Source organism: Panicum virgatum, chromosome 4K (assembly GCF_016808335.1).
Source record: "Panicum virgatum strain AP13 chromosome 4K, P.virgatum_v5, whole genome shotgun sequence".
Taxonomy (NCBI): domain Eukaryota; kingdom Viridiplantae; phylum Streptophyta; class Magnoliopsida; order Poales; family Poaceae; genus Panicum; species Panicum virgatum.
The window spans coordinates 47,254,792-47,281,624 of NC_053139.1; the positions used below are offsets into that span (position 1 = coordinate 47,254,792).

At 48.0% G+C, this 26,833-nt stretch overlaps 2 protein-coding genes and 2 pseudogenes across 2 annotated transcripts; all 4 read right to left on the reverse strand.

Annotated features, from left to right (window-relative positions):
• Positions 1 to 7: 7 nt before the first annotated feature.
• LOC120704528 (GDSL esterase/lipase At1g71691-like) lies at positions 8 to 2,352 on the reverse strand. The gene is made up of 4 exons (XM_039988957.1): positions 1,989 to 2,352; positions 1,689 to 1,819; positions 916 to 1,167; positions 8 to 691 (listed from the first exon to the last, which is right to left on the reverse strand). The coding sequence occupies exons 1-4, from the start codon at positions 2,248 to 2,250 to the stop codon at positions 215 to 217; spliced, it is 1,122 nt and encodes a 373-aa protein (XP_039844891.1). The 5' UTR covers positions 2,251 to 2,352; the 3' UTR covers positions 8 to 214.
• A 1,481-nt stretch (positions 2,353 to 3,833) lies between these two features.
• LOC120704530 lies at positions 3,834 to 5,477 on the reverse strand (annotated as a pseudogene).
• Positions 5,478 to 12,395: 6,918 nt separating this feature from the next.
• Positions 12,396 to 24,889, reverse strand: LOC120702293 (annotated as a pseudogene).
• Positions 20,184 to 21,322, reverse strand: LOC120704534. Its single transcript, XM_039988959.1, has 2 exons — positions 20,375 to 21,322; positions 20,184 to 20,267 (listed from the first exon to the last, which is right to left on the reverse strand). The coding sequence occupies exons 1-2, from the start codon at positions 21,264 to 21,266 to the stop codon at positions 20,221 to 20,223; spliced, it is 939 nt and encodes a 312-aa protein (XP_039844893.1). The 5' UTR covers positions 21,267 to 21,322; the 3' UTR covers positions 20,184 to 20,220.
• Positions 24,890 to 26,833: the final 1,944 nt, after the last annotated feature.

A 26,833-nucleotide genomic window follows, 5' to 3' on the forward strand; every position in this document is an offset into this window, starting at 1 on the left:
CGGCCAGTATAAAGTCATTACCTAATTATATATAGCATGAATAAAACAATAAACGAGCGAAGCACGGAAAAAACAATCAGTCTGAACTGATGAGTACATGATGATCACTGAATAGTATATATAGGAGTAGTTTTATTTGAACGCAGGTCGTCGTGGACTCGTGGTGGCGGTGGTCGTCTTCTCTGATGGCATGCAAGCCGCTCAGCTGATGATACTATGATCTGGTGGCGGCCAGCTGCTTGAAGGTGATGGGCGTGGTGTATCGCGCTGGGCCGTCGTAGTAGGCCTTGGCGCCCAGCATGGCGGAGCGCTGCGACGGGTGCACCGAGTCCCAGAAGACGTAGCGGTCGCGGTCGGGGCAGAGCGCGGCGGCGGGGGCGCACTCGCCCTGCGCCCCCAGCCGCCCGCTCCCGCAGCAGGCGCTGTCCGAGCTCACGAACCCTACCGCCAGCGGGTCGGCCAAGGTGTCCTGGGTGAGGCCGAGGGAGTCGGCGAGGGAGTAGGCCATGCCCGGCAGCTTGGGGGCCAGCCCGGCGAGGAGGGACCTGAGCGCGGCGTCGAAGCCGCCGGCGAGCTGGTTCATGGCGTCGGCGCACGCGCCGGTGACGTTGAGCACGCGCACCCGGGGCACGCACCCCACCGGCCCCACGTTGATGATGCCAAACTTCCTCGCGCCCAGCTTGTACAGCTCCTGTATATATAGTATATATGTATATGTATGCATCAAAAGCCGGGTCAATTTTTTCGTATTAGGTTAATTAGCACTCGACTCGAGGATAATTCTTTAACGAATTCAAGCTCGGTGTCAACGACGACTGGCTATAACGTACGTATGGCTGCTTCTTGCTGATTGAGACCTTCTCTATAACTAAAAAAAAAAGATTGGCCGCCATGCGTACACACACGTACACATACCGTGATGGCCGCGGAGTAGTTGGAGAGCAGGCTGCCGTAGAAGGCGGCGACGTCGCTCTGCGTGGCCGTCTTGTTCTGCTCCGCCTGCGCCGTCGCGAAGGCGAACAAGTCGTTGCTCCCGTCGCCGAGGAGGAAGAAGGACCTGCCGAGCAGGTCACCCACCGCGCGGGGGCCCACCTTGGCCTCCATCTCGGCCTTGGTCGACTCGAACAACCGCACCTGCTGCGACAGCGGTATGTTCTTTCCGGCGTTCTGCAAATCAAATTTATATATTTTAACCGTACGTACGTAAACATACATAGTGGTTACATCCACCTAATAACATTGTCATCAGCTGCTTATATATATATATATATATATATATATATATATATATTGTGATACAGCTCGCGGATTATATTAGCAAAGATCACATGGAAGTGCTTCAAATACAATTCAACGATATCGAATCTGATGTATACTATACAATAATGGGTCTGGCCTGGAGGGAGTAGCTACTCAATCTTGGGTTGCGTGCGCACCTTAAGGCTATTCTCAGTGAAGATATCATTGCACGATTTCATAAAGTGCCTTATCAGTTAAGTACATTAGAGGTCGAGAATGAGACAAAGTCCCCAATGCCAAGTTTTATTTTACAATTTCATAGACTAGCCATAGTTTTTTAATCAGCAGGCATGTGTGATTGTGCACAATTGCAGAGAGAGAGAGAGAGAGAGAGAGAGAGAGAGAGAGAGAGAGAGAGAGAGAGAGTTGAGCTGGTGACTACTACATACTGTGGAGTCGAGAATCCCAGATCCTGCCGATGCATAGCTTACTCCTCTTGTGATTGCGCTCGGAATCAGCTTATTGTGTGCTTTGAGCACAAAATAAGCCAGAGGACTCTTGTCGAACCCCAAAGTCTTTGCTGCGTGCACAATTAATTAAAAATTACCACCACGTACTAATTAAGTCGTTGCACAATAACACAATAATTAATCTTGATATACAAAGTAAATATTGTACTCAATAATCAACTAAGTAAATTAACATCTTGCATGCATTGTACTAATATAATGGACAGCATATATATATACCGACGAAGTCGGCGGTGTTGTAGCCGTTGCTGAACCTTCCGGTGGGCTTGCCGGAGCCCGGCAGGTCGATGCCGTAGTAGGGCCTGTTGGCCCTGGGGACGTTCATCCCCGGCAGGTAGTTGTTGTTGCCGACGTCCAGCGTCGAGTCCCCGAACACGTACATCGCCGGCACCAGCCGCACGAGCTTGCTCGGCCGAATTCCGGCGACGGCGCCCACCACAAGGCTGAGGACAAGTGCCTTCATGGCCAGCTCGTACCCCATGATTAATACAGGCAGGCACGCCTAGCTACTACCTGCGTGCTATATATTTGTTGTACACACAGACGACTGCAGTGTGTGTATATGATCTATCTTAGCTCGTCGCCGGCTGATGCTTGTGATCGATGTGGGCTCTTTGTATATATAGGCACTCATCAGCAAGCAGGTTTTCCACTCATCGACCAAGTCCCAGTCTTAATCATTGTATTACTTATATCGTGTGCAAGCACGTTGCATAACAGCTTTATGTAGGTAGCTAAGCTAGTAGCTAGCTTCAAGATGAGTCTTGATCGAGTAAAAAAAATGATACATGTGGAACATAAAAAATTGAACGGGAGTAATAATGCATGGGCACCACGCCATATTCAGATGTGTGTGCTTACCCTGTCAACAAAGAAATGGCTGCTAGTGGGCATGTGATATGATGACCGGAGATTGGCTGGCAGAGAAGAAGCCAACCAATAACAGGATGCACTTTATTTGGTCAGCATCGATCGGGTCAAGCGTTAGCGTGTCTCTGCTGTCTCCTCTTCATCAACTATAATAATGTTATCAATCCTCCATTTCAGCCGTATGTTTTCCTCTCTAGTTTATGTGTGTGTGTATATATATATATATACATATATATAGGTCATCCCATTCTTGGTTAATTGTAACCTCACTTTATACAACACTTGCTTGATAACATGAAAGCAATTGATGTGCCACGACCCGGTGCAAAAAGGTGTCTTTGAGTACACCACTACAAAAATTACTTACCGAGGCAGTCAAAAACGCTTAATTAAGGCATTTTTTGCAACCACCTCGGATGAAAGATCATGATAAATGACTTATTTTTATCGAGGTGGTTTGTTGCCCGACTCGGTTAATTAAATAAAAAAACAAACCCATGGACAAGCCCAGCGAGCCCATCCGCGGGTCGCCGCCCCCGCGGCCAGCACGCCGCGGGATCCGGCCCCGCCGCCCCGTGCCACCGCAGGATCTGGCCCCCGCAGTCGCCGCCCCGTCCACCACCCGTGAGAGAGAGTGGAAGGTGGGAGAAAGTGGAGGGCCACCACATGGGAGGGGAGAGGGAGGGAGGGAGAAATGCGGCTGGGAGAGGGGAAGGTGAGTGGGTTAGGGTTTTGGTTCATTTATATATGTTTTTCGGCAACCGAGGTCATATGAGTTTTCATTAATTGGGCTCGGTCTATTAACCGAAATAGGCCTTGAGGTGGGCATGTTAATGGTGACCACCTCGGTTAATGGATTTTGCGAGACGATTTCTTGAACCGCCTCGGTTAATAAGAAATGACCGTCTCTTAACACCTGCCATTAATCGAGGCAGTTGGAATTCCCGCCTCAGAGGTGTTTAAAAAGATCGTTGTAAATTAGTTTTTGTAGTAGTGGTAGTACAGGCCATTGCAACCGGTAGTGAATTATGTTGACCGGATGAAAGAAAAAAAAGTGTATCCAAACTCCTCACGAACTTACACATTACTTTTCGTCATCCTCAACCAAATTGACTCGATACCACCGCTATTGGGAAAATGAAACAACTAATAATACTTGCTCGTACAAATTATAATGAATCCTCAATGGGCCGGGCCGTCTTTGAAAATCAACAAGTGACGAAAATCAAGAAGTCCTCTGCTGTGCCAGCTGCTTAAAGGTGATGGGCTTGGTGAACTGGGCCGGGCCGTCGTAGTAGGCCTGCGCGCCGAGCATGGCGGCCCGCTGGGAAGGGTGCACCCGGTCCCAGAAGAGGAAGCGGTCGCGGTGGGCGCAGAGCGTGGCGCCGGGCAGGCAGTCCGCCTCCGCGCCCAGCCGCCCGCCGCCGCAGCAGGCGCTGTCGGCGCTGACGAACCCCGCCGCGAGCGGGTCGGTGAGAGCGGCGAAGCCGAAAGAGTCGGCGAGGGAGTAGGCCATGCCCGGCAGCTCGGCGGCGAGCCCGGCGAGGAGGGACTCGAGCGCGGCGTCGAAGCCGGCGGCGAGCTGGTTCATGCCGTCGGCGCACCCGCCCGTCGCGTTGAGCACGCGCACGCGCGGCACGCAGGCCACAGGGCCCACGTTGATGATGCCAAACTTCCTGGCGCCAAGCTTGTACAGCTCCTGCATGATCAATATAATCATCATCAGATCAGTATCATCGATCGATCTATCCATTACTTAATTATTTCAGTGATGATTAACATACCGTGATTGCGGCCGAGTAGTTGGAGATGAGGCTTCCGTACAAGGCGGCGACGTCGCCCTGCGTCGCCGACCTGTTCTGCTTGGCCAGCTCCGTCCTGAAGGCGAACAAGTCGTTGCTGCCGACGCCGACGAGGAAGAAGGACCCGGCGAGCAGTCTGCTCACTGCTCGGGGGCCCACCGTGGCATCCATGACGGCCTTGGTCGACCGGAAAAGCCGCACCTGCTGCGACAGCGGGGTGTTTGCCTCCAGCGTTCTGCATACATGTACATCAGCAGTGCGTGTTAGTCAAAAAAAGAAAAAGAAAAGCAGTGGTTAGTGGTGGAGTGGTTAATCACACGTATGCATATATACTCCACTACTGTTTACCGCTTGTTCATTTTCAATTAATTATTGTAGTAAATAATTAGTAATTTTTACCAAGCAAATTATTACCGGACTGGGTTTGAACTAACGGTTAATCGTTAAATCTCTCGGACATGAAATAAAATTGGAAGCGTTTCTAGGTACGTATATAGTTTAATTTCTTCACTTAGTTGCTTACTTGTGAACACACAACACAGTACGTATATAGTTTAATTTCAGAAATCATCATCAGGTGATCAGATGTATAAGAGTTGGTGATCGACTAGCTAGCTGCTTACAGTGGAGTCCAGGATCCCAGATCCTTCCGATGCATAGTTTACTCCTCTGGTGATTGCGCTCGGGATCAGATAGCTGTGCGCTTTGAGCTCCAGATAAGCCAGAGGGCTCTTCTCGAATCCCAGGTTCCTTGCTGCGTGCATGGACGACATGATGCATGCATGATCAATGTATTCGTTCTATCTTGACTGAAGAACTCAGAAGAAAGAAGAAATTAAACGTACGTACCAACGAAGTCGGCGATGTTGTAGCCGTTGCTGAACCTTCCGGTGGGCTTGCCGGATCCCGGCAAATCGATGCCGTAGTAGGGCTTGTCGGCCCGGGGAACCTCCTTCCCTGGCAGGTAGTTGTTGTTGCCTACGTCCAGCGTCGAGTCCCCGAACACGTACATCGCCGGCACTTGCCGGAGCCGCATCGTCTTCTGTTGAAAATTGAGGTGGCCCTAATACCCACTAAGTTACGGATCTACCCCTATGACACACCAACTCACTCCAGAGTCGGCCAGCTTCTAGTTACTTAGTGTACCGGGTCCTTTTGACGGCAGAGCCGCCTTTTGCTTCCGGGAGGTAGAGCCTACCAACAGATGAAACTGGCTTCCGGGTGACAGAGCCAACATTCGATGAAGCCCAGACCCTTTTGTGATCCCGGGTGACAGAGCCAACTTTCGATGGATCACAACTTATACACTAAGTACTTAGGCTTAACCGGGAGACTAACACTTATAAAGACACTTACTTTATTGGAGCAACAAAGTTACAAAGGAACACACACCTTTAAGTGGCTAGCCTAGCACTCACCATTCTAGCCCTACCACAACTCATCTACCTTGCTCATGGATGGATACCATGGTAAGGAGGAGGGCTCTATTTATAGGTCAAGGGGAACCATGGTATTAGGACAAGTGTCCCCCTTCTAGAGAATTCCAAAATATTCTAACATTTTCAAAATTTTATTTATTACTAATTCTAGAGTACTCCATGGAAAATATCTCATTCTTACTTAGTGGATAATGTGCTAGAGAGTTGCCTTGCATTCCTTTCAATACTCCCCCTCAAGGCAAGCTTCTATCTAGAGATGTCTTGCAGACCACGCCAAGTGCCTCTCGAAACTTCTCGAACTTTGTTTTGTGAAGGCCCTTGGTGAGGATATCCGCAATCTGTTCTTCTACCTTAGTAGGCACCATCTCAATTTTCCCTTCAAGTACATTTTCTCTTATGTAGTGATAATGAACTTCTATGTGCTTGGTCCTTGCATGGAATACCGGATTTTCCGCCAATCGAATAGAAGATAGATTATCACAGAAAATCCTTACTTGGTGTTCTGCCGGCTGGTGAAGATCCTCCATTAACTGCTTGATCCAGGTGCTTTCTTGTGCTGCCATTGCCGCCGATCGATACTCTGCTTCAGTACTAGACAATGCCACAGTTGGTTGTCTCTTACTGCACCATGATATAGCTCCAGATCCAAGACTAAAGAAGTATCCTGTAGTTGATTGCCGTGTGCAACTATCCCCAGCATAGTCAGCATCGCAATATCCCATAACCTGGCAGTCTATTGTCTTCTTATATATAATACCAAAGTTGATGGTGCCCTTGACATACCTGAGGATACGCTTGACTGCATCAAGATGAGGCTTCTTTGGTTTGCTCATGTATCGACTAACTACTCCAGCTGGATAGGAAATATCTGCCCGGGTTAGCGTAAGGTAGATTAGACTCCCGACCAGCTGTCGATACATAGTCATGTCTTCCAAGTCATTTCCTTCATCTTCCTGCGGCCTCTCATTGGGATCCATAGGAGTAGATATAGGCTTGCAGTCAAGCATTCCATACCTTTGTAGGAGATCCTTGGCATATTTCTGTTGTCCCAGAAATAGCCCTTCCTTTGTGTGCTCCACCTCAAGTCCGAGGAAATGTTTCAACTCTCCAAGCTCCTTCATTTGAAAGCGGACTGAGAGATTTTCTCTTGTCCTTTGTATTTCCTCGGAGTAATCTCCCGTGGTAATCAAATCATCAACATAGACTAGGACTATTGCTAGTCTTCCTTCCTTCGCCTTCACAAATAAACTAGAGTCTGGTGGAGCGACTTTGAAACCACTCTGTACGAGAAACTCACCGATCTTCCCGTACCATGCTCGTGGAGCTTGCTTTAAGCCATAAAGTGTCTTCTTTAGTTTGCATACATAGTTGGGGTGGATCTTGCTCTCGAAGCCTCTAGGTTGCTCCATATAAATATCCTTATCAAGCTCACCATGTAGGAATACATTCTTGACATCCATCTGCCACAATCTCTAAGACTTGCAAGCAGCCAATGCTAGCAAGACTCGAATAGTTGTGATTTTTGCCACCGGGCTAAATGTTTCTTCATAGTCTAGCCCATACTGTTGAGAGAAACCCCGAGTAACAAGTCGAGCCTTATACCTTTCAATTGAGCCATCCGAACGGGTCTTTACCTTGTAGACCCATTTGCAAGATATAGACTTTACTTCATTTGGCCTTGGCACTAAATCCCATGTTTGATTATCATTTAGTGCCTTAATTTCTTCCTCCATCGCCTTACGCCACTGAGGACCTTTTGATGCTTCTTCATACGAAGATGGCTCAACAAGTATAGGCTCATCAACAAAGGCAGCATTTGCATACCTTGGATTAGGTTTGATCTTCCTTGTTGTCCTCCGTAGTTTTTGAATAGGCTCCTCAAGCTCCATTTGTGGCAATTGAGGGTCTCCTAGTGTCATATGATGTACACCGGTCTTCCATGAGCTCTTGGCTTTCACTGATGAACCTTCTTTATTTTCACTTGGAGTTTGTGCCTCCTCCTCGTCTTCTATGATTTCTTCTGGAACCTCCTCCAATCCTTTAGAATCAGGTAACTCAACCTTTTCAGATGACCACCAAGCAGAAGCTTCATCAAACACCACATTTCTTGAGGTGTGACACTTTCCTGTGGTTGGATCGCAACATCTCCAACCTTTTCGTGCATCATCATATCCGACAAAGATGCACCGAATTGCCTTCTTCTCAAACTTGTTCCTTAGATGATCAGGCAAAAACATGTAGCAGACACAACCAAACACTTTGAGATGGCTTACCACTGGCTTCAGCTTCCATAGCAACTCATGGGGAGATTTGAATCCCAGTTTTGGTTGAGGTAGCCTATTAATGATATAGGCTGTCGTCCTCATACACTCAGCCCAAAATCTTCCAGGCACATTCTTGGCATGGAGCATACTTCAGCAAGTTTCAGCAAGGTGACGATTCTTGCGCTCTACTACTCCATTCTGTTGTGGAGTATTTGGGCATGTCAATTGCCTTCTTATCTTGTGCTCCTTGAGATAGATAGTGAACTCATTTGACAGATACTCCCTTCTATTATCAGTGCGGAGGCATAGAATTTTCGTGTTGAGTTTACCTTCTATCTTCTCCTTGAACTCCTTAAACTTTGTAAAAGTTTCAGACTTCTCTTTCATAAAGACCCAGACGTACCTTGAGAAGTCATCAATAAACGTCACCATGTATCTCATTCCTCCAATAGATATTTGCTTGACTAGGCCAAAGACATATGAGTGTATGAGCTCCAAAGGTGCCTTCGATCGATGCTCTGACTCCTTGTATGGCAATTGATGAGCCTTGCCATACTGACAACCGGCACACACTATGTCTGTCCGGATGTCTATTTGAGGAAGCCCTTTCACCACTTGTTTCTGCATCATCTCCTTCCATTTATTATAGTTAACATGTCCAAGATGCGCATGCCACAGATCACCGGTCTCATTTATTCGAGTCTTGTCCACATAAGCAGATTCAGCTGAGAGGACATAGACCGATTGTCTCCTCCTTCCTTCCATGATGGTTGTGCCAATCACCTTTAATTTTCTGAAAATCGCCACACCTTCTGGCCCAAAGAGCACATATTTTCCTTCTGCTGTCAATTGAGGGACTGACAGCAGATTTTTATTTAAACCAGGAACATGATAAACCTTCTCAAGTTGGAGTTGCTGAGGACCATACCTTGGAATGACCGCCTTCCCAACATGAGAGATAGATAATCTCGAGTTGTCTGCTATCAACACTACTCTTCTTCCCTTGTAGTCGGTCATATCTTCCAACTTCTTGTCATCATTGATCTTGTGATTAGAGCCCCCAGAGTCAATGATCCAGTCCTCCTTATAATTAACTACCGGATCAGTTATTGCTGCAAAAGCAGGTGCCTCCATGTCCTCCTCCAACTCATCTTCTTCAATTTCTTGAGAAAACCCAGCTTCAACATCCCACTCTTCTTCGCTGATGTATGCTTCCTCCTTCTCTTGTGTGGTAGTGGCCATATTCCCTTCAAAGCGCCTCACATTTCCTTCAAAGCACCTCCTTGGCAATCGACATTCTCGAGCAAAATGACCTTGCTTACCGCAATTGTAGCATCCATCATTCTTTCTTCTTGGCTGTTGTTGCTGCTGGTCTTCTCGTCCATGGGCTCCCCCTGAAGAACCACTTCTTTTCTTTGGGTGATGCTTGCCACCATCTGACCACCTTGGTTTCGGCTTCCATTGACTCCGAGGTGGACCCTTCTTCTTACTTGTGAAGAGCGTCTCCTCCTGCTCCTTTATAGTAATGGTGCCCATCTTCTTGGCTAACTCCTCCTGATTAGCCAACAAATTTTCTAGCTCCACCAATGAAGGTTGAGTAGGTCACCCTCTTATTGCGGCTATAAACCCATGATATTCGGGTCTAAGGCCATTGATTATAATTCTCCTCATACGAGTCTCACCAACCTTCTCATCTGGTGCAAGCTCGGATATCTCTCGACAGATAGATTTTACTTTTGTGAAATACTGACCAATAGTCAGAGTGTCTTGAGAGATACCTGATAACTCCTTCTCTAAGAGTTGGAGGCGTGCTTCATTCTTCTTGGAGAATAATTTTTCCAGAGTCTCCCAAGCTTCCTTCGGGGTCTCAACATCCCGTATGTGCTCTAGTAGATCCTCTTAAATGGTCGTTTTAGCACAAACATAGCCTTTCCAGCCTTGATGCGCCATTTCCGCAAAGCTTCGGCTCCATCCTTCTTTCCAGAACTATCACCACTCTCCTTTGGTGGAGGCACAATTTCGGTTCCTGCAACAACCTCCCATAGGTCTTGACCTTGTAGGTAGGACTCCATGCAGGTCTTTCAATAGCCATAGTTATGAGTATTGAGCTTCTTGATCCCATTGCTTGCGCCAGCAAGATCTGCCATGGTGAATGATGCTCAGCGTCAAGTAAGCTTCTTGGTCCCAGACCAATTAGCTTCACAGTCCTTGACTGTGCTCCGGCAGAGTCTCCCCTTAGCGCCTTGATGTAGCACCGAACACAGCAAGCACCCTGTACTCACTGAAGCCTCCTTTGGACGGTCCCGGACCGCACCGCTCTGATACCAATTGTTGGAAATTGAGGTGGCCCTAATACCCACTAAGTTGAGGATCTATCCCTATGACACACCAACTCACTCCAGAGTCGGTCAGGTTTTAGTTACTTAGTGTACCGGGTCCTTTTAACGGCAGAGCTGCCTTTTGCTTCCGGGAGGCAAAGCCTACCAACAGATGAAGCTGGCTTCCGGGTGACAGAGCCAACCTTCGATGAAACCCAGACCTTTTTGTGATCCCGGGTGACAGAGCCAACCTTCGATGGATCACAACTTATACACTAAGTACTTAGTCTTAACCGGGAGACTAACACTTATAAAGACACTTACTTTATTGGAGCAACAAAGTTACAAAGGAACACACACCTTTAAGTGGCTAGCCTAGCACTCACCCTTCTAGCCCTACCACAACTCATCTACCTTGCTCATGAATGGATACCATGGTAAGGAGGAGGGCTCTATTTATAGGTCAAGGGGAACCATATTATTAGGACAAGTGTCCCCCTTCTAGAGAATTCTAAAATATTCTAACATTTTCAAAATTTTACTTATTACTAATTCTAGAGTACTCCATGAAAAATATTGCATTCTTACTTAGTGGAGAATGTGCTAGAGGATTGTCTCGCATTCTTTTCAATATCTTCGTCTTACTCGGCTCTACTACGCCGGCATCGGCGACGCCGAGCACCATGCTAACAACAAGAGCCTTCACGGCAAGCTGGTACCCCATGCCACCAATGGTCGATCGATCTATCCCTAGCCTACAGCTATATAGTGCTAGCTAGCACACGCACAGGGCTCTAGCTTAGCTACAGTCGTTTCTTGCACACGGCTAAGTAGATTGGGGTTGCTTGAGATGTGAGCATGGGGTAGCTAGCCATTTATAAGCGAGCACTCAAATAAAAAGGCTTCAAACTAAGATGATGCTAGGAACGTTCTGAAGATCCAAAAGTGATGAATAGGAACGAATGAGCACGTTGAATGCTTTTACCCTAGTAGTCAACAAATAGCTAGCTAGCTAGGCGAAATGAAATGCATGCATGGTAGGTGGGCAAGGTGCATGTGTTCTGGCTGACACACGTTGTAACTAACCATGAGATGGAGACCATACATATGCGCAATCTGTATTGTTTGGTCAGCATCATGTTGATGAATGGATCCGTTAACGTGCCTGCTGTCTCCTTGTGTCAACTATATATACTTTCCAGCGGGCTTTTCCTTACTTTTACATTATTATATGTGCATGACATTGTTGTAACCTCATTTAATTGATATCAGCTAGCAAAGGATAATGTGCATAATTACACACGGACAAGGTAGCAGGTGCATGCACGGTTTCTAAATATCTTTTTTGAATAAATTAAATGTGCCTTTTCAGTTTCCTACTGTAATAAAGCATGATATATAGCAATGCAGATGAGGAACTGGATCAGGTTATGAACTAGTTTTTAGAAAATGGGTGTCTGTCTGATGTACTAATAATCGTACCCATTTTATAATGGCACTCACATTCTGTGGGTTTTTTTTCTTCTTTTTCCCGGTTTCCACTTAAAATACTGGGCCGCCGGCACTTTGTCGTTTTATTTTTCTTCTAATAAATTTTGCAGCGAATAAGCTTTTGCCGTCGTCTATTTGAAAAAAAAACATGCGAGGAGAATGATCTTGACCAGCTTAGCCTCCGGCTGCACTCCTGAATAAATGATGAACAACGGGTTGAGGAAGCAAACAGTAATAGGATTATTCATTTATATTTGTGCTTCTAGCTAGTCTCGAGATTGACTTGCTACTGCCTCTCCAATCAGCTTGCTTTACAGTGACGTTTCAGACAGCGCACAAGCTTGATCTGCTTGCAGTTTTATTTTCCTGTCTCAAATAGGATTATTCATTTTATACTACTTGATTGATGATTACATGCATCCGTTTTTCTTATGGTTTCTTATCAGACATGAATTACTACTATATATACAAGCCATGTATTATGCCTGAAGTTGATTGGCGTTGTGTACTGGGCCGGGCCGTTGTAGAATGCCTGGGCCGTGAGAAGACAGGCCCGCTGGGAAGGGTGGTAGCGATCCCAGAAGACGCGGTGGTCGCGGTCGGCGCACACCGTGGAGTCGGGCAGGCAGTTCCCCTCGGCGAGCAGCCGCCCGCTGCCGCAGCACGCGCCGGCGATGTCGGTGTACCCCGACGCCTGCGGGTCCGCGAAGGTGTCTCGCGAGAGCCCGTAGGAGTCGGCGAGGGAGTAGACGAGGCCCGGCAGCCGGGCGGCAAGGCCGGCGAGCAGCGGCCGGAGCGCGGCGTTGAAGCCGGCGGCGAGCTGGTTCAGGCCGTCAGCGCACGCGGCCGCCGGGTCGAGCGCCCGCAGCGCCGGCACGCACCCGAGTAGCCCCAGGTTGGTGATGGCGAACTTCCTCGCGCCCATGGCGTGCAGCTCCTGCACGCACGAATCATGATCAATTATGATCAGAAGCAAAGTGTTAGATTCTGTTCACAAGGGTTCTTCACTGGATCGATGTCTAGCCATAGATCGAGTACTTGGGTATATGGTTCTAGTGCGAGATACAAGAGTTCATGGCCCTAAACTAGTACAAAAGGAATAGGGAGTAGAGAGAGTGCAGACCGTCGGTCGGCGGCGGGGCGGACGAACTAGTGGCTGCAGGCGCCATGGCGTCGATGGAGTCGGGGATAGAGGCGAGGAAGTCGGAGTCGGTGGAGAGCGGATCCGGCGGCGGCGATGGGCGGCGCAGGTCGTGACGCCCTTTGGGGCTCCACCGGCACTAGCCGACGACGGGAGTCGAGGAAGGGAGCGACGTGGTGGCGACGGTGGAGCTTCCCGTCGGCCTCGCGCTTCCCTAGATCGGTAGGGTTTCTGTGGGAGGGGTTTGTGGCGGCAAACCTCGTAGTGCGAGCCCCGGCACCTCTCCCGTTCTTTATAGCGCGGGCGACGGGGGCCCACCAGCTAGACGGGTTGGGCGCCCCCGATCAGGGCACGGTGAGGGAGTCCGACTCGGCCTCTTTGGGCCGAGTCGCGAGATCAATCCCAACATTCTTCCCCTTGATCTCTTCTTGTCTCTTATTTTTGTTCTTCATCTGAATTATTCCATCACAGATCAGTGTATAGGGCGTGCCTCGTCATGACAATTATTACTGTCAGATTAACAGCCACAATCACCTCTCTGGTCTGAAACGAACTTCTTTTCTTTGGGACACTCTTCGTCCAGGAATCATAGGCTTTCTCTTAAACCCATGCCGGTTAAGTGTTCTCTGAACACACTGGGTGATATTCCTTTTGTAAACGGATCCGCTAACATCTTGTCTGTTCTGATATGTTCTAAACAAATTGTTTCATCCTGGACTTGCTCCTTAACAACATAAAACTTTATGTCGATGTGTTTGGCAGTACCACTCGACTTGTTGTTATGAGCGTAAAATACTGCTGGTTCATTATCGCAGTATAACTTCAGTGGTTTTTCTATTCTGTCGACCACTCTTAAACCGAGTACAAATTTTTTAAACCATGTGACCTGCCCGGAGGCCTCGTAACATGCAAAAATTTCTTCGTACATCGTGGAAGATGTTGTAACTGACTGTTTAGAGCTCTTCCACGATATTGCTCCTTTTGCAAGAGTGAAGATGTATCCAGACGTAGATTTTCTGTTATCTACATCTCCTGCAAAGTCTGAATCTGAATATCCTTCTATTTCTAGATATTCTGATTTTCTGTACGTTAGCATGAGGCCAGTAGTGCCCCTCACATAGCGTAAAGCCTTCTTGACCATCTTCCAGTGCTCTATGCCTAGATTACTTTGGTATCTACCAAGTACCCCGGTAACAAAACTTAAGTCAGGGCGAGTGCACACTTGTGCATACTTAAAGCTTCCGACAGCTGAAGCTTAAGGCACTGCCTTCATTTGCTCGAGCTCATATTGATTCTTGGGACACTGATGTTTCCCGAAACTGTCGCCCTTCACTATTGGAGCAGGTGTGGGCTTGCTCGCATGCATACCGTATTTCTTTAATACCTTTTCTAGGTATGCTTTCTGCGACAATCCTAATATCTCTTTTCTTCTATCTCGGTGAATCTCAATTCCTAAAACGAATGAAGCTTCACCAAGATCCTTCATATCAAAATTCGAGGACAAAAATTTCTTTGTCTCCAGTAGTAGATTAACATCACTACCAGCTAGCAGGATATCATCCACATACAGGATAAGGAAGATAAACTTCCCATTCTTAAACTTTGCATAAATGCAATTGTCCTCTTCATTTTCTTTAAATCCAAACTTTCTGATTGTTTCATCAAATTTCAAGTACCACTACCTTGAGGCTTGCTTCAAGCCATAAATTGATTTTTTAGGTGGCATCCTAAATTTTCTTGACCTTCCACAACAAAACCCTTCGGTTGTGCCATGTAGACGTCTTCATATAGATCTCCATTTAGGAATGCCGTCTTCACATCCATCTGATGTAATTCTAAGTCATAATGAGCCACTAAGGCCATTATTATTCTGAAAGAGTCTTTACATGAGACCGGAGAAAAAGTCTCATTGTAATCTATTCCTTCTCTCTGTATGAAGCCTTTTGCCACGAGTCGCTTTTTATATCTTTCTATATTCCCTTTGGAGTCACACTTCATTTTGTAGACCCACTTGCAGCCCACTGTTTTGGCTCCTTTCGAAATTTCTTCTAAGTCCCAAACTTTATTGGTACTCATTGATTTCATTTCATCTTCCATGGCTGCAAACTACTTGGATGAATTTGCGCTTTTCATGGCTTCTTCAAATGAGGTGGGATCACTCTCAATTTGTATTTCTTCGCTATTATAGACTTCATAATCGTCAGAAATAGCAGGTTTTCTAATTCTTTGTGGTCTTTGTGGGGCCACTGCAACTAGTATTTCTGGTCCAGGAGGCTGCTATTGCTCCCCCTCATCCGCGGCAACGGGTTCTGGTTGAGCATGAGGAATGAAATCCTCATTCTCATTCGCTGCCATGTGAAGCGTCCTCTCATAAGAGAAGAATTAAATGTGATACCAACATCAGTCCCAGGAGGCTAATGACACATTTATTACATCAGATGGTTCATCACCATACAACTCTACGCGGTAATGGGCAGTGAAGCGCCACTATCGCGAGGATTACAACTAAAACCCACACGACTACATTAACTACGAAGAGGGGGTCATCAGAGTCTTGCGTCATGCGGAACTTCCTGCGGGTGACCCTAACCACAAGCAAGGCTGGGTGCAGGACGGTACCCCTACTCAGCGTCGTCAGGAACGAAGTCTGGATCTTCATCTGTAAAAATAAAGAATGGGGTGAGTACAAACGTACTCAGCAAGTCCAACCACACCCACGGAGGGGTATAAACAGAATATAATGCACATGGTAAATCAAGGATAAGGCTAGGGTTTAATTTGCGGAAAGCAATATTTTATGCAGGGGTTTATTTGAAAGAAAGGATTTTCAAAGCAAGTTTTTCTAGCACCGAGTAACACGTAGTGTTGACCCACACATGATCCAAGTTTTAAGCTGCTACCGGACTCCTCATCCGCCGTTGTGCACGGCACAACTGCCGGACACTTTTCCCAAAACAACTCACGCCAACCCATCCCAACAGAAACACTAGTTATGTGACCACACCGTAACTCGCCCAGTACCATGGGCACGGCTATTCGAATAGATTTTTAACTCTGTAGAGGTGTGCAACTTTACCCACAAGCGGGGTACCACAGCTCGAACACCGTAGTGTCGGTGTAGATCCCAACAAAGCCATTACCCACCTTAGCTAGACGTAACTAGCCATCACGGGATCCACCAAGGGGTCATTGACCTATCACAGAGGTTTTAACCGGGGCATAAGTCACACAGAGCTAATCCCTTCTCCTTGATCACTCGTTGCTCTCAGCTCTCCAGATGGCTATTAGACTAACTAGTGGGGATTATGCTAAGCCGTTGCCCATTCAACGGTCGAGTGGTTTGCACGATAGTGGAGTTAGGTGAGATGACACACCAACTCGGTCCTTAATTGTGACAAGATGGATATCTCCCTTCCTTGCTCTGCCACACAGGCACGAGCACACCCATCGGCAAATCACACAGAAATGCCATCCATCCCGTCTAAATTCTTCTTTTGAAATTCCACTTTTCTCCCTTCCCACACACACACATTTTCTTTATAAAACAAGTTGTATTGCGTATGCGGTCCTAAGCGTTCGAGCAGTGATTAACGTCCAAACAACACATTCAGACATTAATCTAGGTGGTCAAAGAATGGTTATAACAAATCAAGGGGTGGTTATCCAACCGTGTTTTCAGCAGGCAAAACATATGCAATTTTCTAAAACAGGCCAATAGGTTGTGTTTATAAAAACTAGGATGAAAGCATGCATCAAAGGGCCAATTGAACTTGCCGTCTTCAAAGCCTTCCGGGAAGTCCTGATCGAGGTGCTGTCTTTCGGGCTCGGAGTCACAGAACTGGTCCTCGTTCGCTTGCTCGCAGTACTGCTCATTGACGGGCTCTCCTTCGTTCACACCATGATCTACGACGTATACAAACAAGCACACAATCAAGAAATAGAAATAAAAGCTTTATCGTTGAGCTCGATTCGGAAACAAATAAGGTATGGAGATAGAAGTAAAATTTTTGGGAGATTTCTTAATGGCATGGCCAAAACTATGTTATGAGAGGCGTGGCAAAGTTTCAGGTCGATCTGAGGTTGTTTGGCGCATGAAATGATAGGTTACAGGGAGGTTTAGGGGTTAAACCGAGACTCAAGGGCCTATTTGTAAATATTTCCAGTGGAAGGGCTTGATCGTAATTTCTGGAAATATCCGGGGCATACTAAAAAGGTGTAGGGGTCTGATGGGTATTAAGTTTTTATGGTGGAGGGTTAGTTTTCTAAATAAATAAAAGTGGAAGGGCTAACTAGGGATTTAAGGGCTTCTTTGTAATTATTTTTGAGATAACAGGGGCTTGGTTGTAATTTTAGAAAACACCGGGGTCACTCTAGTAAAGTGTAGGGTATAATTGAAACTATGGGTGGGTTTATTTGCGAATAAAAGAATAGGAAGGGTCCCTTTTGTAAAGGAGCTAGTGAGTGGAAGGGTTATTCAGGAATTAGAAGAAAGGTCAGGGGGGTATGGGCAAAAACGCCCATCCCCTTCCTTCTCCCCTCACTGGAAAACCGGGGAGGGGTGGCGCGATGCCGGCGGCGCCTGAGGCCGGCGGCCTGGGGATCGACGGCGCTTCGGGAGGAGGGGAAAAGAGGGAGGAGGAGGTGGCGGTTCGATTCCCCTACCTAGCTCGAGCTGGGGTGGAGCAGGGAGGTGGGGCGACGAGAGCGGGCGGCGATGGCCACGGCAGCTCTAGGCGGCGGCGCTGTAAGGCCGGAGAGGAGGGGCACGGGGGCGGCGTGGCTTGTGGAGGTGGATGGCCGCGAGGAGCGCCTATTTATAGGCGTGGCGAGGCGGTGCAGGGGAGAGGTACTGGTGGTGGCCGGCCGGCGGCCATTAATGGCGCCCAGGGCGTCGCGGAGTGGCGTGACGCGACGTCTCGGGCAGCGGCACGGTGTGCAGGAGGAAGGCGAGCACGTGGAGGGCCCCCCCGAGGCGTTGTGCTTGTCGCTGAGCGGCTCAAGCGGCGAGGCGGCGCTGTGCGGCCGGCGGCGAGGGTGGGGCGGCGCACGTGGCTCTGCTCGCGGAGTGGCGCGGCGGTGATGGCGGCCCTGTGGCGTGCGCGTGGAGCGCGTGGAGGCGGACGGGTGCGGGCGCTCGAGCGTGGGCGAGGAGCAGGGCCGGCGCTGGGCAGGCGACCGCGGCGTGGCGCGAGCGTCGCGGCTCGGCGCACCGAGCGCCGCGTGCGTGTGCGCGTGTGCGTGCGCACGGGCAGGCCGGGGTCGGTGTGCGCGCACAGGAAGGCGAGGCGCGCGGGCTGGGCAGGCGGGGTGCGCGGCGTGTGCGGCCCGGGAGCACGCGCACGTACGTGCGGGGAGCCGGGAGTGGCGGCGAGCTGAGCGGCGCGCGGGGGAGAGCGGCAGAGGGGAGGGAGGGAGAGAGGAAAAAGAAAATGATAAAAGAAAAGGGAAAATGAAAAATGAAAAAGAAAAAGGGGGGAGAGAGAGGGAGAGACCCACGCCGGCGCTGATCGCGGCGACGACCGCGGGGCCGGTCGGCCACGCTCAGCGGTCGCGTGCGCGCGCGGACGAGGCCGCGGGGAAAGGGTTCGGGGGGTTGGAAATCAGACGTTTGGAACAGAGAAAAATTTCGGGAATTAGGGTTCAGGGTTTTAGGTGGATTTTGGGCTCAACGATGAAAAGTTTTGGACAAAAATATTTTAGCGCGTGATTTAATTTTGATAGATTTTCGGGATGTCACACCACGTTAGGAGAACTAACAACAGGCGTTGGCACTGCAGTGCTCTGTACTGCTGGTGCCACAGCCACAGGTAAGCAGAAATAAGGTTCTTGAGTCATCGGAGTAGGGACGAATACCCGCTTTTCCTTAAGATCAATTTTTCTAACTACCATGCTCCCCCTGATCATCTGATCTTCTAGAAAGGCAGCGTGTCTTGTTTCTACAAATTTCCTGTGTCTGTCAGGGCAGTAGAAACGATACCTTTTGATTTTTCTGGATAGCCAATAAAATGGCAACTGGCTGTCTTGGGATATAGTTTCCCAATATTTGGATTAAACACTTTCGCCTCAGCCGGACAGCCCCACACTCGAAAATGACTAAGTGAGGGTTCTCTTCCTGTCCATAATTCATATGGTGTTTTCGGCACCAATTTACTTGGCACGCGATTAAGTATGTAGATGGCGGTTTTTAACACCTCCATCCATAAGTTAATCGGTAGCGTGGAGTAGCTCATCATGCTTCTTACCATATCCATAAGGGTAACGTTTTTTCTTTGTACTACTCCGTTCTGCTGAGGCTCGCCCGGTGTGGAATACTGGGTAACTATGTCATTTTTCTGTAGGAACCTTGCAAAAGGTCCAGGAACTTGGCCATACGGGTTATGCCGACCGTAGTATTCTCCCCCACGATCGGATCTGACAATCTTGATCTTTAAATTATGTTGATTTTCTACTTCTGCTTTAGATATCTTAAATTTATCCAACGCTTCTGATCGTTCTTTGATTGGATAAATATAGCTATAACGCGAATAATCGTCTGTAAATGTTATGAATGAATCATAGCCATCTACAGTAGTGATAGGGAACGGTCCACAAATATCTGTGTGGATTATTTCTAAATTTCCCTCACTTCGTTTGGCGCATTTCTTTATGTTCTTGACATATTTTCCTTTAATGCAATCGATACATTGTTCTAAATCTGAAAATTCTAACGGTGGAAAAATTGATGCTTTTACTAAGCGCTATATTCTCCCCCTCAAAATATGGCCTACAGTGTCATAATTTCGATGAGATTGTATCAATTCTTTTACATTTCTTAGTGCCATTCCTGCATGAGGAGGAATTCACATTCTTAGAACTTACAACATTAACATTCTCAGATAATGAAAATAAGTACAACTTGTCTTATCGGAAGACAAGACCAACACATTCTTTATTAAAGTGTATCTCACACTTGCCATCTCCAAAATGACAAGTAATCAAATCATCATCCAACTTAGACACACTAATTAAGTTTCTTTGTAGTGAAGGTACATAAAGAACATCTTTCAAATGAAGTACAAAGCCATTATGTAATTCTAAATAAAAATCTGTTATGGCTTCAACTTCAGCTTATTCTCCGTTCGCCACTTTAATTCTTCTTCCTCCTCTTGGTAGGGTCTGGCTCATACTTGTCCCCTGTAATGAATTAGCAACATGAACAGTTGCTCCAGAATCAATCCACCAAGTGGATTTATCATAATTCAAAAATAGGGATTCATCTACAAAAGTAATGGTGTCCTCACCGTTCTTTAACAGCTCCATGAGAAATTCTGGGTATTGCCTCTTGTAGTGCCCTCTTTTCTTGCATTTGAGGCATTGGTCTTTATCAACTGGGAAGTCCGACCAATCTTTTTTGCATGGAGGCGGTCTGGAAGGACCACTTTCATGCTGATTCTTGCTTGGCGGGAAGGGTCTCTTGTAGTTCTGGTAATTTTTTTGGGGGTTCTTTTTCTTCTGGTGCTGGACTTGGAAGACAGGTTCACCACCACCATTGGCATTTTCCAGCCTTCCTTCTTCCTGAGCGCACATGGCAATCAGCTTCTCAATGTCCCAGTTTTCTAGAAAGGTGTTGTAATTGACGTGAAAAGTCGCAAACTCCTTTGGAATGGACTTGAAAACAAGCTGGACAAGGAACGGTTCTGGCAAAGGCATATCCATTGTCACTAGCTTGTTGGCCATGAGGCTCATCTCTAGAATATGATCTCTGATTCCACCACCAGTGTATTTCTTTGTAATTAGCTGCTCTACAAGAGTAGAAGCATAAGCCTTGGAAGAGCCAGTGAACTGACTCTTTATTTTCTGGAGGTATTCTGTAGCGGTGGGGCAAGCAGTGATTGCCATTCTGATGAATTCTGAGATAGAACCTTTAATGATCAATAAGCACTTGCGGTTTGAATCTGCCCACGGTGCCATCTCCTTGTCATACAAGGTCTTATCTGCATCATATTTCTTCTGACGAACAGCGAATGCAACGTCAGTTTCATTCTGAGCCCTCACAGGCTTTTCTGGTTCTTGTGGCTGAGGTGTATTGATGGCAAAATCTATGTTGGCCATCGCCAGAGCGATTTCTAGCTTCTGGTACCACTTCCCATAGTTTCTGCCTTCTAATTCTGGGATGTCATTCAAAAGGTTCATAGTATTCAAACCTGAAATTCAGATTCAAAAATTTGTGAGGACAACAATAATATGCATGTATCAATTTAACTTTGGTCCAAATTAAAACATGTGATATTCTGTACATTAAATCTAAATCATCGTTGGGCAGAAAAAGATATAATGTATACAAAATTCTGAACAAAATCATAATATTGCAAAATCAACTTTGGCCAGAAATTACAATACCATGATATACTGAAAATTCTGAAAAAATAGATTCTATATGCCTCTATATGAATTATCTCGTTGGTTTAAATTAACATAGAGACAAAACAAATTCTTTGCAGCGGAAACATGTAAAAATTCTAAATTTCAGAAGCATAATTCTATAAAATTTTGCTCTAAAAATAATACACGTTGGTGTATTTATCTGCAAAAAACAGATTCTAAACAAATTCATCTAAATTCTTATTTAAATAGCTTCTGAAATATTTACAAAAATCGTATTTCTTTACTGTTCATGCAGCCCGTGCCGCGCGCCCGCCTGGGCCTCTTTTGGCCCGCTCGGCCGGCGGCCGCTCCCGACCATCGGATCAAATCCGACGGCCGAGCACCGATCTCGGCGCAACAAAAACCGGCGCTGGCCGGTTCACCCCGAAACCCTAGCCATTCTTTCTCCCGCTCCCCCTTCTGTTTGCGAGTGGAGATGGCGCAGCCCCCGCCAGTGGCGGCCGGCGCCGGAGGGAGAGCAGCGGCGGCGCCGACGCCGGCCCCCTCGCCGGCGCGCGCGCTCTCCCGAGTGGGAGCGCGCCGCCGTTGAGCGGCCTGACGGCGGTGCCCGTGCCCGCGCGCGGGTTCTGGAGAGCACGGCAAGTGGCGGCCCGTTCTGTTCGTGTGCGCCGCCGCAGCCGGGATCATGCGCGCAGGGCGGTGGCCGGCGTCCGCGCCGGCGGAAAGCTCTGGTAAGCCCCCCCCCCCCCCCACTTGTTCTAGGCTAGGGTTTCTGATGTTAGGGTTATGGTTCTGATTTGGGGATTTCTTGTCGATCCGTGATCGATTCGAGGTTCTTTCTTCGTTTTGCACCGAAATTCATCTCCTTCTTGGTTCTTTGAGTACCCGTGGACCCGATCTAGACTCTAGATCGGAACTGATACCATTGTTAGATTCTGTTCACAAGGGTTCTTCACTGGATCGATGTCTAGGCATAGATCGAGTACTTTTGGTTCTAGTGCGAGATACAAGAGTTCATGGCCCTAGACTAGTACAAAAGGAATAGGGAGTAGGGAGAGTGCAGACCGTCGGTCGGCGGCGGGGTGGACGAGCTGGTGGCTACAGGCGCCATGGCGTCGATGGAGTCAAGGATGGAGGCGAGGAAGTCGGAGTCGGTGGAGAGCGGATCCGGTGGCGGCGATGGGCAGCGCAGGTCGCGACGCCCTTCGGGCCTCCACCGGCACTGGCTGACGACGGGAGTCGAGGAAGGGAGCAACGTGGTGGCGACGGTGGAGCTTCCCGTCGGCCTCGTGCTTCCCTAGATAGTGCGAGCCCCGGCACCCCTCCCGTTCTTTATAGCGCGGACGACGGGGGCCCACCAGCCAGACAGGTTGGGCGCCCCCGATCAGGGCGCGGTGAGGGAGTTCGACTTGGCCTTTGGGCCGAGTCGCGAGATCAATCCCAACACAAAGAGCTAACGATAGATGCATGAGCATGATTGGGTACCGTACCGTGATGGTGGCTGAGTAGTTGGAGAGGAGGTCGGCGAAGAACGCAGCGGCGTCGCTCTGGCGTTCCGCAGCCGTAGTCGACTGCTGCGGGGCCGCGAACACGAACAGGTCGTTGCTGCCGACGCCGAAGAGGAAGATGGAGATGGAGAGCAGGGCGTTCACCGCGCCGGAGCCCACCGCGGCGACCATATTGGCTTTGGTGGCGTTGAAGTACTCCACCTGCCTGGACAACGGGACGCACGTGCCGGCGTTCTGCGCTAGCAGTGATCAGTCTCAGTCGTCGTCGACGTCGACGACGACGACTATATATACATGCATGTACACATACAAGAAAGAATTGCTGTCAAATTAACACTTACGGTGGAGTCGAGGATGCCAGCGTTTGCGGAAGCGTAGCTGACGCCGGCGGTGAGGGCCACAAGCAGGCTGCTGGTGGAGCTCATCGGTGCCAGCGACAGATAAGGAGGGGGGGCTCACCACGAATCCCATGCTCTTAGCTGCACAACATATATATATATATATATATATATATATATATATATATATATATATATAACAAATCAAATTATTAATTAATCACCCGTGTATATGATAGATCATCTACTAGTATCATGCAATGTAACTATATATACACGTACGCACCGATGTAGTCAGCGGTGTTGTAGCCATTGCTGAACCTCCCGGTGGGAATCATGCCGGGGAAGTCGATGCCGTAGTAGGGCATGTTGGCCCTGGGGACGTCCTCCCCCGGCAGGTAGTTGTTGTTGCTGACGTCCAGTTTCCATGCTGCCATCAACTCACCCAACAAAAGCATATAAGTTGTTTAAGGATTTCTTTTTGAAATGTCTTATCCAATGATCTACCTTGCCTAGTTTTACAATATGCGGATGATACCCTCATAATTCTTCGTGGCGATGTTCAGCAACTTCGGGTTTTGAAAGAGATCCTAGTCTCTTTCTCCTCCTTCTGGGGCCTTCATATAAACTTCGATAAAAGCACGTTCATTCCTATGAATGTATCGGATGATGATGCTCAACTCTTGGATGTGCTATATCCACTTCCCCTCAACCGTACATGGCTAACCTCTCTCGGCCTCCAAACTTCTGGTGTCCGATCTGCAGCCTCTCCTAGATGCTTCGACTCCACTCCTATTTTGCTGGCTGGCGAGGTCACCGGCCTCCTCAATCAGGGAGGACGCGAAGAGCTGGTTCGAGCTGTCCAATCCAATTTCCCAATCTATGCTATCTGCTCTCTCCTTCTCCCCAAAGGAGTAATTGACATCATTGACGCCAAGCGTAGAGCTTTTCTTGGACCGGAGAGAAAACTTGCCCTGGGGGTCAATGCAAGGCGCCGTGGGACTTGGTTTGCATTCCTAAAGAAAAAGGGGGCCTTGGCATCAAGGATCTCCATGTCCAAAACCGCTGCCTCCTTCAAAAGTTTCTCTCCAAGCTGCATGAACCGGCTTCCTCCCCTTGGCAATTCTGGTTCCTTAGCAACTATGGGTGGAATAACATTAGGGACCTTGGCGACGCCCGTCGCGGTGACACGCCCGCTTGTTACGCAATTCTTCAGGGCCTAGACAACTTTCGTGACATTACTGTTGTCAATGTCGGGAATGGATCTCTCACTTTCTTCTGGCTTGATTGCTGGCTAAATGTTAGCGTTTTGGCTGAGCGCTTCCCATCACTTTTCTCTCACTCTGCGTGGGTAAACATCACGGTTGCCGAGGCCATCTCCCAGGGTAACCTGCATCTGCGCAATCGTCTCTCCTCAGCTCAGTTGCTATCTCAGAGCTTGCTCACTTAATCGCTGAGATTAACTCTATGTCCAGCTAATTCCGTCGGAAACAGACTACTGCCACCTTCGCGGTTCCCCCCCAGCTCTAGGTTCTCCACCGCTGCTAGCTACACCATAGCTTTCTCCTCTCTCCCAGATTATCCTTTTGCCCCCCCCCCCCCCCCCCCCCCCAACATTTGGCGCAATTTGGCTCCCTCCCGTTGCAGATCCTTCCTCTGGCAAGCTCGATCAGCAGAAGTTGAACACACACGATAGGCTTCGCTCTCGTCGTGCAAACAACTCCGGTCACTGTCACTTCTGTGCCCACGCACATCGAGGATGTATCACACCTTTTTCTACACTCTAAACATTCACTCTCTAAGCATAAACCGAATCGAACTCATCTGGAACAGAATCTCCCAGGCCCCCTTATTCGTAACCAAAAAGTGCGCTCGACGATAATCACCTGTTTATTGTGGAATATTTGGAAATGCAGGAATGCCAAAGTGTTCAACCAGGAAGATGAATCAGACTCTGCTATTCTAAGACGGTGCTCCTCCGACCTTGCTCTCTGGGCAAACAAGACCACGTTGGCTGCAGACAAACTGTCCTTTTCCGACTGAAGCTCCTTTCTTCTTCATATGTAGCCTTTTTCTCGTTTCTTTTGGACTGTTTTTAGACTGTTTTTTCTCTGTATTAGCTCTTGGACCCAACTCTCTCCTCCTCTGTTCCTTCAGATGTAATTCTTGTACTCGTACTCTTTGCTCAATAAAGGTTCAGGCTGATCCCCAACGGATCCGCCATAGTTCCGGTCAAAAAAAAGTGATATCTACATACATATTTCGTTGGTCAACTATAGAAATAGCATGTGGAGCTGATTCCCTAGTTTTGGGATGGCATCAATCTGAAGTGCACGTTTAGGAGATGTTCTAATTAGTAGGAAATAAAGAGGAGGGGGTAGGAAGATATATCTAGCTTGATTTAGCAAGCAGCAATAATATGTAGTCTTCTTCCCATCCAGACTTTACTCCTCGCATCGCAATGTGTACATAAGACCATAAGACCAAGAATGGCAGATGTGTCATCGATATACTAATTGAGTTGCATGCACCGACCAGTTGAACTCAAAAACTTAAACTGATGGGAAGAGACGGACAATTCACTTATATTCCAGTACTCCCCTCACGTGGAGGCTCTTAGGGCATGCTAGTTTATAGGCGACCGTAAGTTGGGATTCGTAAGGTCGATTTCCGATCAATTTTTTTCCCATTTTTAGTAATTTTTTTTTTGTCATTTTCTAATAAAAAATTCTATTGAAAAATTTTTCAAGGGAAAAAATCGAGAGGCGAAAAAAAATTTGACGAGAAAAATTTGGAAGAAACAAATTTAAAAAAATTTGACGAAAAATTTTTACACTCAAAACAATAAAAGTTTGGATAGTTTTTTTTTTCATCCAAAACATAAAAAGGCTCGAGTAAAAATTTTGCATCCAAAATAAAAAAATCCAGATGAAACAAATTTATAAAGAATTTTTGCAAAAAAAAAAAAGAATAAACCACTTACCAGGGCGGCGAGCGCCGCGCTGGGCCTCCCCCTGCCGGCGGCGAGCCTCCCCGCCGGCGCTACGCGGCGCACTCCCCGTGGGGTTGCGTCTCCTCGCCGCTGCCAAGCCTACTACCTCCCCGCCGCTCTGCGTCACCCCACCGCCGCCGGCGAGCCGGCTCCGTGCCAGTCGGGGTGTCAAGCCTGCTAGATCCAGAGGCTCCGCGCTAGTCGGGGTGTCGGGCCCTATGGATCCGGGAGGAGAGGGAAGAGAAAGGAAAAAAAAAAGAGAAAGGAAGAAAGGAACGGGAAAGGAAGATGAGAGAGGGTGAGTGGAATCGCCCGTGAGTTGTGCAAGTTATGGTCAACCGCAAATTCAGCACTGAGGAGGCTCCCTTGGGCCTCAAGACGTGGAATAGGAGCGCTGATGGGGAAAGATTGGCAATTCACTTATATTCCAACACTCCCCCTCAAGTGGAGGCTCCCTCGGCCTTAAGACGTGGAATAGGAGCAAGTGACAATTATTCTATTTAATTGCGCTAATCAGGATTCGAACTCGAGACTTTT

Coding starts and splice junctions, on each gene's coding strand:
- LOC120704528 (XM_039988957.1), bottom strand. CDS start 2,250: ATGGGGTACGAGCTGGCCATGAAGGCACTTGTCCTCAGCCTTGTGGTG. Junction 1,820..1,988: donor CAACACCGCCGACTTCGTCG/GTATATATATAT, acceptor TTGTGCACGCAG/CAAAGACTTTGGGGTTCGAC. Junction 1,168..1,688: donor CTGGGATTCTCGACTCCACA/GTATGTAGTAGT, acceptor TTTGATTTGCAG/AACGCCGGAAAGAACATACC.
- LOC120704534 (XM_039988959.1), bottom strand. CDS start 21,266: ATGAACCTTTTGAATGACATCCCAGAATTAGAAGGCAGAAACTATGGG. Junction 20,268..20,374: donor CATGGAGCTGTTAAAGAACG/GTGAGGACACCA, acceptor AATTCATTACAG/GGGACAAGTATGAGCCAGAC.